The 12,549-nt window shown below is 33.8% G+C and overlaps 1 protein-coding gene across 2 annotated transcripts in view; it reads left to right on the plus strand.

Annotated features, from left to right (window-relative positions):
• The window catches only part of alcama (activated leukocyte cell adhesion molecule a), a 109,722-nt gene that overhangs the window by 54,738 nt on the left and 42,435 nt on the right, over positions 1 to 12,549 (plus strand). For both annotated transcript variants that reach the window (XM_039744428.1, XM_039744427.1), the window contains exons 2-3: positions 8,928 to 9,028; positions 10,349 to 10,568. In XM_039744428.1, coding sequence (XP_039600362.1) covers positions 8,928 to 9,028; positions 10,349 to 10,568 — 321 coding nt within the window. The remainder of the gene's footprint in view (positions 1 to 8,927; positions 9,029 to 10,348; positions 10,569 to 12,549) is intronic.

Below are 12,549 nucleotides of genomic sequence, written 5' to 3' on the forward strand. Positions count from 1 at the left end.
CATACATATTTTGTTCTCAATCCTATACTGAAGGCACAAATAATAGTTTTTACAATTGTTTCCAGAATGGGATATGCACAAAAAAGGCATTCAAAGCAAATTTTTAAAACTGAATCGATTGCGTCCCATTCACTGAAGCTTATCTGGGATAGAAAGAAAAGTGCCATTACTTTATATTTACAGATACATATATAAATAAAGATAATTTTCTAAACCATTCAGAGCTTATTGATTTTTAATGGAATAGTATCCAAAACCTTGATCTTTATTGACTGTACTGAAACAGGTAACTGCATTCAGTCATTGCTATTTTTTAATATGTCTCACTGTTACAAAAATATTTTGTACACAAAAATGTGATCTCTTTTTATGAATAACCACAAATTGAAAATTTTCCAACTTTCAAATTAATTGAGTCTCTACATGCATGGATTAGGCAGTACATATGAGTTGTAGATGAGAACACTGTTTTGCTTTGCATTATAAATTTAAACTATTGAAAAAGAGTGAGAATTCCAGGAATGCATTTACAGGGCTAGGGGGGATCATGTTGTTGCCTAAACGCATTGTCAGATTTATGTCTCTGGTGACTCAAAACAAGTTTTAAACAGAAAGCATACCACATTTAAGGAAACTCTGCAATGTTTATATTAATGATATTAAGAAATGCTTAAGAAATTAAGAAATTTAACAGTTGGTAAGTATTGGAGCTTAGTTAAATATTTAGACATTGTGTGAAGATCAGTTACCAATAGTAGTCTGTTTTTGACCTCTTTTTGACTTGCAGTTAAATATCTAATGACTGCACTTTCAAGGGTAGACTAAGAAATGGCTCGACTTCATAATAGTGGGGTACGTTTTTTAATACACTAGTAATATAAATTATTGTGTTTATATATCATTGAAATCATTTATAAGTAGATTTCTATTTGGTAAAATGTCAATGTAAGCAATTGAATCAACTTACTGTACAGCATTCATTCACCGTCTGGCCTTCGCTATTCTGTGTTTTGTGCTATTTTCATACATTTGTTAAGATGAAGTAGCATAATTCCACAATTATTGTGAACAAAGATACACACAAATGGAAATGTGGGAGAAATTTACACAACCGGTTAAAAGCCAGATACTCTCCAGAATGTTTGAGCCTCATGTCGAAGCTATTAAAGGTCTTAAGTCAAGAAATGTACTTTTCTGCAGACTGCCAAAGGAAGACCAAGAGATTTCAGCTCCACTGTTCAAAACAGACGTTACACCCATTCCTCAGAATCTCAATTTTTTGTGATTAATTTGCAACCATTTCAGCTGTAAACCAAATGAAAGAGCAAAGGCTGATGGAATAAAAACTCCCAATTCTCCAGAAACTTGTTTGTTTATTTGGTTTCCATCAGAGGAACAGTATTTTTTTATTTATTTCCTCTTTGACACAGCAGAGAAAGGCAAGTGGTAATTTAAATTTCTCTTTTGACCACTATTTTGAATAATTCTTTTACTTGCGTTGTAATTTACACCCACAGGACTGTGCTTTGAGTAGCAAATTATTGGATTATAGGAGATTTACAAACATCTCACCCTTCTTATTTCTTATGTAGCTCAGGCAGTGAATTTACATTTTTGCCAAAACACATCAGAGATGCAGTCATCAAGTGGATTTGGACAGGTTTTTACTGGCCTCGCTGGACTATTGGTTTATAACTTTCACATTTATGTCTTCAATTCCGTTTTAGACTACTTACATGCACCTACTATTGATAGGCCTATATTCTATATGAAAACTGAGCAGGTCACCAAAGTGGACAGTCTAGTCTCTCTCTGTTGGCGGATGTTAATCTACAACTGAAATTTACTAATTGACTCAAAAGACTGGAACTTAAGTGTGTCTGGGAGATGTGGCATTTCAGATGTGCACCAGGCCTTTCCTGTGGATAGTCAACTTGTCATTAAAGAGCAATGAGTTTATGAGTTAAGGTATTTACAAGAAAGTCTTAAACGTTCAGAGTTTATTAAAGTAGCTTACTTGCACATGCAGTTTCATATCAAAGACTCGTGTGTTTAAAAGAAATTAAAGGCATAGCTTAAACTTATGTGACTGTTTTAGGTGGTTGTGTCCTAAAATTTATTAGTGGATTCAGATAGGTCATTGTAATTGTCAATGAATTTCTAGCATTTGTTGGCCTTTTAGTTTATTTTTTATTTTATATAAATTAATAACTAATTACGATAGTTTCATATATTTTTCTTCTTTGTTCCTAAGCACCTCTAAAATCTCTCACATAATAAATGCTTTCTCAAATTTCATTAAATTTCAACTTAAATTTTGCCAGTTTGTAAACTTTTTGATCATGCTGTGGCAGCATACTTTGTTTGCTGAATACACTTTTGATGAGAAATATGACTATTAAATGGCAAAGTAATAGAAATCTGTGTAGCAATCAGACTATTCTGAAATGTCTTAATGTTTAATCCTTTTTTTTTATATATCAGGCATTGCCTTGTAGTGGCCATGGCAAAATTATTTGTTCTTTTAAAGTAATGAAAGTATTGCTGTGTTTTGGAAAGGGAAACATGGTTTGTAGCATTTTAAACACTGTTTTTGCAGCTCAGCTTCAGAAATACAGGTGTTATAAATTATTTTGAAGATTTTTTTTAACCGTATGGTATTAATAAATTTTAAATGGGTAAAGATAGCAGGTAGAGCTATAGCCAGAGACAGTTGTGATCTGTGAGATATGTAGATATGGTATTCTGATTATTCTAGAATTTAATTTTAAGTGTACTAAATTATTGTTATATGAAGGTTTGAGGGCTTATTGAGTTTTTTTGTTTTTAATTCAGAATTGGATGACCCCACAGGTTCGGAACATATTTCTTTTTTTGAAATTGTGTCTTTCATGTTCAATATATTTTTAAAATATTTCAAAAGCTATTTACAGACAAGTAACAGGCTATTTTGCAACATCACTATTAGTGATACGGCAGTGGGGTTTTCACTTCATCTGAGGAGAACTTCTTTTCACATAGTTGTTTTCAGTCGCCGACCCCCCCATTTCTTTCATCAACTCTCTTCTAATGCTTAACACTAAATTCAGTCACAAAACTCTGCTGTACCCTCACAGGAACGTCTTATTCTTCCACCATGACAACACAAACGCGTTACTTCCACTTGCTGTGACAGAATGTTGAAGAATATGGTGGGTGGTCCAACTGCAGGTTCACATGCATCGATTTTTGGTGTTCAAAGACACCTGCACAGCATTCTGATGTTTGTCTTCATGAAGGAAAAAATGGGATAGTCTGATTACTTTTTGATCAGCTGTTCTACCTAAAAAAAGCTGTAGAAATATTGTGTCTAGCAAAACTACCAGATTGTCTGTTTGCAACTCAAATAAAATTCATACTGTTTTATAATTAAAACATTGGTGAGCATTTATCTGTTTTGAATATATGTTGTGTGATAATATCAAATGTACATGTTTTAGTCAAATTACAATTAACATGTCCAGTGTTAGGATTATAAAAATGTTGTTTAGCACATTTAGCATGTCTCTCTCAGACAGTCAGAGGTTTTCATCCAATCATCAAAACATACTTTAATGTACTGTGCTGAGTAGGGCTGGGTATTAGCACTAATTCAATCTATCTTGTCTGAATTAGCATGCACTGATATATTTGAATGCAAGGAAATAACATTTTCAGAAGAATATGGTGAAATTAACAGTTACTGTATAAGCCTAGAAGATTTTAACTGATGATTTAGCAGTATGCATAAAATTATGTTAAATAGAGGCAAGTGCCTCTAGTTGATATTAAATTGAATATTCGTTTTGTGAACAATACCAAAGTTTTGAGGAGTATATCATTTGCTGCTTATTAAACAAGTAATAATGTGAATAATTTAATATATTGTATTTTTGGAGGGGTATTAAGTACAATTGAAATAAAGTCCTTTGTTTTCTCTGTTTCAGTAATTAAATAGCATAGTGTTTCTGTGCATTGCACCTATATTTGGACCACATACAAAAATTAAAGATGGTGTGAAGTATTGTTTTTCAAATCAAAATATCAAATACATTTCACATCTAATACTGACATCTAATGTGTCTATTAATGAAACCTGCAAATTATAAACAACAGCGATCACTGCTACTCTAGTTTCATATATGTGGAAAGGAAGTGTTCAGTGCATATTCACAAAGGAAGAAAGTGTAAGTGGTTACAGAGCAGCGCTCTGAAAGTGAGATTTTTGTTTAAATGTCTGAATATGCATTAGTCAGTATAGTACATAATCTTTAACCTGACACTGCCACTGTAGTGTATGTCATATTAATTTTTTCTGGATTGCTGCATTGCTTGTTTCATTTTCCTTTATGCTTGATAGTTTCTTGAGACCTTTTGCCTGACTGAGGCCATGTGTTTTTTTGCTGTTTATTCAAGGGTGTTGTCTTGTTTTGGTCACATGACAACTGCAGTTGTCCATTTCTTTAGTGTCAGAGATTACCACATGTGTGACAACTGCAAAAACAGTTGCTGTCACAATTACCATTTATCATATTAGGGTTAAAAGACGTCAAGCAGGAATGTTGTTAAACATTCTGAGTGGAAACCTATGCTGTAAATCATTCTGATCCAGTCTGTAAAGTTCTTCAAAATATATTTCTCTCTGTATCAAAACTGGTCCAAAAATGTGTGTGGGTTTTATATAACACCTTATTTTGAATATAATCATAGTTGCTGATGTGAAGTCAGTAAGAAAATGTGGGCAATAAAATATCTACTGTTCAGAATGAAAAAATGTTAAGTCAAATAGAATAAGCACATATGTAAATTTCTGAAGCATGCATTTGTCTTACTCTGATTATTTAATTTACCCATTTTAGATTTCTCAATTTAAGATGTACTTTTGAACTCTCCCCTTGAATATTGTAAAACATTATATGTAATTGAATGTGTTTGGGGGAGGGGGGGAATAATTACTGAATTCAGTATTACTACTGTATTACATTTTATTTTGGCTTCCTTGTTAAATGCAACTATAAAACAGAACCTGCCTTGTATGTAGCCAAGCCACAGGTCTACCAATACTCCTGTAAGAGCTACGTTTCTGTCTTGCCAGTAGCAAATCCCTCCATTAGTTAGTTTTCTCGTGATTCTGTTTGCACTGCTGAGCATCTCTTACAGCCTATAGGATTGTTACTAGTTTCTAGTTACTTTGAGGGGTAGTTGAATCATATACAGTATAATTGCATATACAGTATTATAATTTTTTGTTTACCACCTCTTGCTGTTAATACATCCTTCATGAAATGTCCTCTTTATACTAAGTAACTGAAATATTATGATAGGTCACACTTTTATAGTATTAACCTTATTCTTCTTTATGGAGAATACCTCTCCTTAATATTGATTTTGCATTTTAACTGCACTTTTGCTCTTGAGCTGTATGATTGATGTGGCTTGTGATTGTACATTTTATAAGGTGCAATTTATTGAATCATAATTTTTCCTCTAGTTCTTCTCTAGATCTTTATTTATACAGTATTCCTTTTTATATTTGCTGTGAAATTTCAAATACACACAGCTAGTGAAATCTTCTGGTAGAGAGGGAAAATGTACTTATGTTACTACTTCATTCTATGTGTCCCCTTGGCTAACTCTGACTATGCTATGATAGATTTTGTCCCCTCCTATAGACAGAAATAAAAAAATAACCTGTCTGGGGGTAGTTTGGAAAATAATGTACTGGATTATATCAGTAAAGACAGTTATTTTTTTGCCAGGAAAACTGTATTCCAACAAAAACAGTCGCCAGATACCATAATTGTAAAACATGGTTTTCTAAGTTGCTGGAAAAGTTAACAGCTAAGATAGACACTTAGTCTTGTAAACAGTGTTATCTCCACATCAGCTAAAAAAAAATCTGCTAAATGTCCCAGAATGGGGCGGAGTGGTGGCTCTGAGGCGAAGGATCTGCACTGGTATCCCAAATGTTGCCGGTTTGAATCCCTGTAACTACCAAAAGAGATCCTACTCTGCTGGGCCCTTGAGCAAGACCCTTAACCTTCAATTGCTCCAGAGGCGCTGTACAATGACTGACCCTGCGCTCTAACAGCAAGGAGTATGCGAAAATGAACAAATTCCTAATACAAGAAATTGCATAAGTTGAAATAAAGAACAAAAATAAAAAAGAACCAGATACAATATCAAGCTGGAGTAGAGCATTTTCTCCAACGTTTGCTTCCCTATGTCGGTTATGTCCTACGAATAATAACTAGTTACATATTTACAGCTTCCCCCATCACAGAGTACCCTTCTCTTCATAATCATCTGATCAATTTCTGTTGCACTCTTTTTAAGGTGCACTCATTCACCACTCAGGACTCCATTTCTGGCTTTCCAATTCCTCCTCCGCCCCTTCTTCCCAGAATACAAAATAGGTCTGCTCTTTTGGAGTGAGTAATGTCGGAAAGCATCTAGTCCAGACAGTGTTTCTAGTTTGCAGTAATCAGTTAGAACCTGTGTTTACAGATATTTGGAATTGGTCTTTGGCTCAGTGCAATATTCATGCCTGTTTCAGAGAGTCCACAATTATCCATGTGCCCAAGAAATAAAACATTTCTTGCCTTACAGGCCAGTGACATTGACTTCAGTAATAAATGAAGACATCGAACACCTGTTTCTTCATGATATTGAGTATATCAGACTTGATAAGGTGAATATTCACTACAGTTTTACTGTGCCAACAAGTCTATTGAGGATGCAGTAAGCATGGGTCTTCACGACATCTTGTAGCATTTATAATCTCTAGGTACTTATGACAGGATTTTATTTGTGGAATTTAATTCAGCAATTGTCACAGCTATAGTAAACCATTTCCATTGTAAACATTTCACTTGTGATCTTGGACTGTGTCACATATCTCAGAATCTTGGACTTTCAGAAAAGCAGACTGTGAATCTGGGCAGATATCAGTCAGGGCTGTTGTCCATGAGTACAGGATCTCCTCAGGTGTGTGTTCTTTATCTTCTCTTTTTCATTATGCATACCAATGACTGTACCTCCAGTGACCCATCTGTAAAACCACTAAAATTTGAGCATGATACCACAGTGATCACATGATATGCCACATCAAAGGGAAGTGGATCGACTGGCCAGTTGTTATACCTTGAACAATCTCATCCTGAATACTCTGGAAATGATGAAAAAGGCTGTGGATTTTAGGAAACCTTTCTTACCTAATTGACCACTGGTTATAAATTGTGCTTCTGTGAATATGGTGGAATCGCTTTTGTTTGCTTAAAAATAATCTCTAATTCATATCAATCTCTTCCTGATCTCCAGACATATCTATACAACCTAAATTATGCTTACTTTAAGTTCTGCTCTATATATTACTGGGCAAGAGTATGAGTCTACTTTGCCACATTGTTTTATGTATTTTATGTTTTGTGCAATATATTAACATTGACTACTACAATTCCTAGCAAGTGTATTGCCTTGCAATAAAGTTCAAGTTCATGTTGAGCAGAAACACCCAGCATTTCCAGTATCATTTGAAAATGTAATTAATATGTGTTGGTCATCAAGAGAAATTTTAAATAAAGTAACACACTCTTAATCAAGACATGTTTCAAACTGCACAAATTTCAAATTAAGATTAATGTCTTTAATTTTTTACTTTTAAGGGTATGTTACTTTGGTGGAGCATTTTGACTTCATGCCAACTCTTAGTTTTATGTTTTTTATATTTATGTAAAAGGTTGACATTGTGAAATCATAAGAGGCTTTCATTAAATAAGGTTAAAAGTATGAGTGTAGAATAATACAATATGAATTTGTTACACTATATGGTATTAGGTTATTTGTCAAATTAATATATTTTTTTAATTTAATGCAAGGGTTAAGGCTAGATCACAAATAAAAATAAACAAAACCGTTCATTTTATTGATTTGGAAATTACTTTATTTGACCTAAAGAAGAGATTTGACTTTTTACAGAAACTCAGTAAATAAATTGTATATCGACATAGTTTCCCTTACTACTTTGAAAATTCCAAACTATCCAGGACCAAAATGTGTTAATCTGTGAACTGAACCCAAACCTCTTCCTTCTGGAAAAGGGACATGTTTGAAGGAGCAAATCCAAGACTCCAACCTAAAATCTGGAGTTACGTCGTATTTGAACATCAGCTTTAGATTTTTGGAGGAAATATGAATAAAAAAATGAAATCTAAGTGGTAAAATAGTCAATGGCTAACTATATTTAGAAAATGTGATATCTGAGCAAGTCCTATTATAGAATGTGCACATGTACTCTTTTTCAGTTGGCTTGGCATTCATTCTTACTTGCGTAAAAGTCTAGGATGACATTGCTGCTGTGTGTAGGTATTTGACGACTTTAAACACTGAGAAAGATTTATGGAGTGGAAAACTTTAATTACACAGAAGGGAGAAAGAAAACATTTGGAAAATGAGAAAAATGGTTAACGGTGCATTAGCCATTTGGTTTTATTTTCTTTGTCACCTCTGTGTAATGAGGCATCACTGCCATTAAACATAGACTGCATTCAATCTAATTTCACTGTGTTACACGACAGACTTAGATTTGTAATGTTTTTTCTTTATTTTAGTCCTCTTGGGGTCTAATGTGTATAAACCAATACAGTATAATTAAAATATTCCTACTGGGAGCATTTGTTTAGAAATAATATAGTGTAGATGCATATTAGAATGTTACTGTAAGTTTGAAAGAATCTAATGTGTCCTCCTTCAGTGTATGTGATGCTTATCTGATGCTTATCATATTGAACTTTAAAATTAAATGATTAATACATTGTTGTCACTATAATAGTGGATTCTTGAAGGGCTGTGTTAGCCCATAAAAGTTACTTCTTGCAAGTTATGATTTTTTTTTTTTTTTACCCCCCTAGTGCATGGCGTCCAAAGGGTAGCTGCAGTCTATGGAGAAACGATCACCATACCTTGTGGTTCAACAGTGGTTCCAGACTTAATGTTTGTAAAATGGAAATATGTAAGTATTACCATTGAGTTTTGCAGCTAAGTGATGTCTAGTCTAAAACAGGATACCTCTTATTTCACTATGGACAGGGATTTATTAGGGGGTCAAAATGACCAGGCAGTGGTGGACACTGCTGTTTTTCAAAGGATGCCCAGGGACTTTTTATGACCACAGAGTGTCAGGTCCTTGGTTTTATGTCTCATCTGTACAGCTTCACTGGTAGTTTGGAATCCACACACAGGCCAGAAGGTAAATGCTTTCAAATGGCCTCACCAATACCTCATCCAGCAGCAACTCAAGCTTTTTCTAGATGGTCACCCATCCAAGTGTTGGCTGGGTTCAAATATGCTTAACTTGAGGTGTATTACCTGTTCTGATGTGCAGATGGTGTACTGTATATTCATAAAGGTGCTGGAATGACTACTGCTGGGTAATGAATCCAAAGATGTCTTTTTTTTTACCATAATTTGTTTAGATCAACTGTATTATATCAGCAACATCTAAACCACATTAATTTGTCAAGTAGAAAAAACTGCCCAGTTGTAATTCACTTCAGCTTGTAAAAACAAAAACTCATTAACCTTCTCTTTTTATGAAAGGATTGTATATGTTTACTATAAGAAAGATTTATTTTAAGTAATATTTTTCAAATAACCATTTCCTGATGCATTGGGGAAATCTAGGGAAGCACCAAGGTAACATTTGGTGACATTTAATGATAATAGCTATTTTCCATCACAATAAAGTCAATTAAAACTATTGAAAATAAACAAGAAAGTTGTTCAAGTACTTTAGGTAGCAAATAAATATCTTGTTCATCTGTTTCTACCAGGCATTTCATAAAAGTCATGTAGATGGTGCACGTTTATCATTTGCATTACATTTTATTTAAAAATTGCTTTTCATTATTGTTTGGTGAATATTTTTTAAATAGCTTTACTTGTGCCATTTTTCAGGGGGGTTGAGGGGAAGAATTGGTCACCACAAATTATTCTCAATGTTACAGTTTACATTCCATTATTCTATCTTAGTAGGAAGTGGCTGTTAGACACTTTTTAAATATTTTTGACTTTTTTTAAAACCCAGGCTAACATTTTATGTGTAGTTTAATTACCGGTAAATGCATTTTCAGAATGTATGAAAGATAAGAGTAATATATCGAGAAAAGCTCTGCATTTTTTCTTTAGCTCAATTTCATGGATCTTGTATTCATAATTGTTATTGTTGGTTCAGTAGTACTTTGTATTTATCTAAAGTAAGGTGCATAATGTCAGTTTATGCAATAGGTGTGTCGTTTTTGTTTAATTAAATCAAATTAATTTTCCTTCCTAGGAAGACCAGGATGGAGTATCTCAGAGCCTTCTAACAAAGCCAGCACACAAGCCTTCACTAAACCTTGAAAATGGGCCACAGTATGAAGGCAGACTGAACATAACTTCCAACTATAGTTTGCTGATTTCTGGGGCAACCCTTGCAGATGAGCACAAATATGTGTGCATGATGGCGACGGACAGCAATGTTTTTGAGAACAGTGTGATAGTGAATGTATTTAGTAAGTATATAGAGAGCCTACTTGTTGGCCTGTATTCCTTATCTATTTGAGAGTGTGTAAAATTGTATTAATAAATAAATGTATTAATGTCATATTTCATTCTTTATATAAGCACTCTGTCATTTATTTAACTTTAAATATGTCAAAAACATGAAAATAGAGACATCAGATAAAATGTAAACAATAATAAAATATACAGGAAAATCTACACAGTAAAGGTAATCTGGCATGTGTGTAAAATACTTAACTGGTTCTGCTAAGGAATACCATTCATAAAAATCTTACCCTCTTTAGAGTATTTCTATGCAGTCAAGTTTAGGATTATGGAGCTTAATTTCTGTGTCCTAAAAATAAATTCCACCATTTTAAGTTATGTTGTCTTTTAGTTAACTTTCATGCTGCAGAGGAAATAGTGCCATGCTTTTTTATTCACTAAGGTGTGTTAATAGACTAATATGTAGCATGCCTTTAGTATTAAAAGCAGTGGATATTTTTATTTACATTTAATTGATAGATCTACATAATATATGTGAGTCATGATTGTTGACAGCACAACATATATAGCTTCTGTTAATACCTAAGACACACATCTATGTAGCAGTGAAGAGAAGTGACTATGGTTACGTTCATACTGCAGCTAAAAGTAACTTAATCCTGATATTTGGTTCATGACCAGTTTTGTTTGACTTTTAAAATGAATTTTGCATGGAATTCCAATCTGAAATGAGTATACTGTATATCCTTAATACGCAATGAATCTGCAAATTCAATAAAAAACAATCTGTTAGACCACTGCCTCAACCAATGTGCTAGCTGTTGTTCTACATAATGTAATTTTTAGTTCAGAATGTCAACAAATTAATTGGATCATGGTTGCAAGCAAGAGAAATAGAAAGTGAAAGATTGTACTTGCTGCTTTTGAACAGAATTATTTCAGCGCAGAAACTTGTAGGCGCAGGAGATTACCCAGCATTCATGGGAAATGTGAGGATGTTTGATGCTGTGTGCCTTCAGCCATCAGCCATGGACACCTCTGCTCCAATGGGCCATGTTGTAGTTTATAACCGAGTGATAACCCAATATGCAGACAAAAGATTTTGTAGAAAAATCTATAAAAACTTTTCTACTTGGACTCAAAGTACAAAAATAGGAAAAACATACTCTAGTGGAAAGCAAAAATATTCCACTTAATTACGTGGAATTATTTTAAAAATATATAAAATTGAAAACACCAGATTTCTTTTCCCATTGCCATTTCAGAAGTATCTATAGGAAAAGCAAATCTTATAGCAAAGCACAAAATACTCAGAAATAAAAATAATCCCTAAATTGGAGCTCGCCACTTCAATCTGCCCGCTTTCTGCCTCAGTTTTACATGTTGTGTGGAGGTCTCCTCCAGGACACTACTTAACCTCTGACTCTGCCTGTTGAGCATTTTAAACTCCTGTAGGATGAGTACACCCAGTCCTTTTGGAACCTTCTTCAACCTTGGACAACCACATTCAACCTTGTGCAGCCATCCTGCCTCTTCTCCCATGAGGATTACTTATACTGCACCACTTCCAAACAACACAGGAAATTTAGATTCTACCTTTAAAACAAAATTTAAGCTATAGAAAAAACACTATAAGATGTACTACCACAGGGTTGTGATGAAAAGCAGTGGTTTGACTGTTTCACAATGTCATGAGGGACACTTGATTAATTATTTCAACATCTTTCCATAGGACCTCTCCTAAAAATAATCTTCATGATATGTGCCATTTCCATCAAAAAACGCATAGCAGTTGCTTATTAAATCCACAACCTTACATTTGTTCCTTTGGTATGCTCAGTTGGTACTATAGTCTGTCTTTTCAATGAAGAGGATCACATAAAAATGTCAAATTAGTTGAGAAGTGTAAATTTTCAGAGAATTCTAATTTCAAGTGTTGAAACTCACGCCACCTTCAAGTTGCATGTGCCTGTATTGGATTCAGTG

Source organism: Polypterus senegalus, chromosome 2 (assembly GCF_016835505.1).
Source record: "Polypterus senegalus isolate Bchr_013 chromosome 2, ASM1683550v1, whole genome shotgun sequence".
Lineage (NCBI taxonomy): Eukaryota > Metazoa > Chordata > Cladistia > Polypteriformes > Polypteridae > Polypterus > Polypterus senegalus.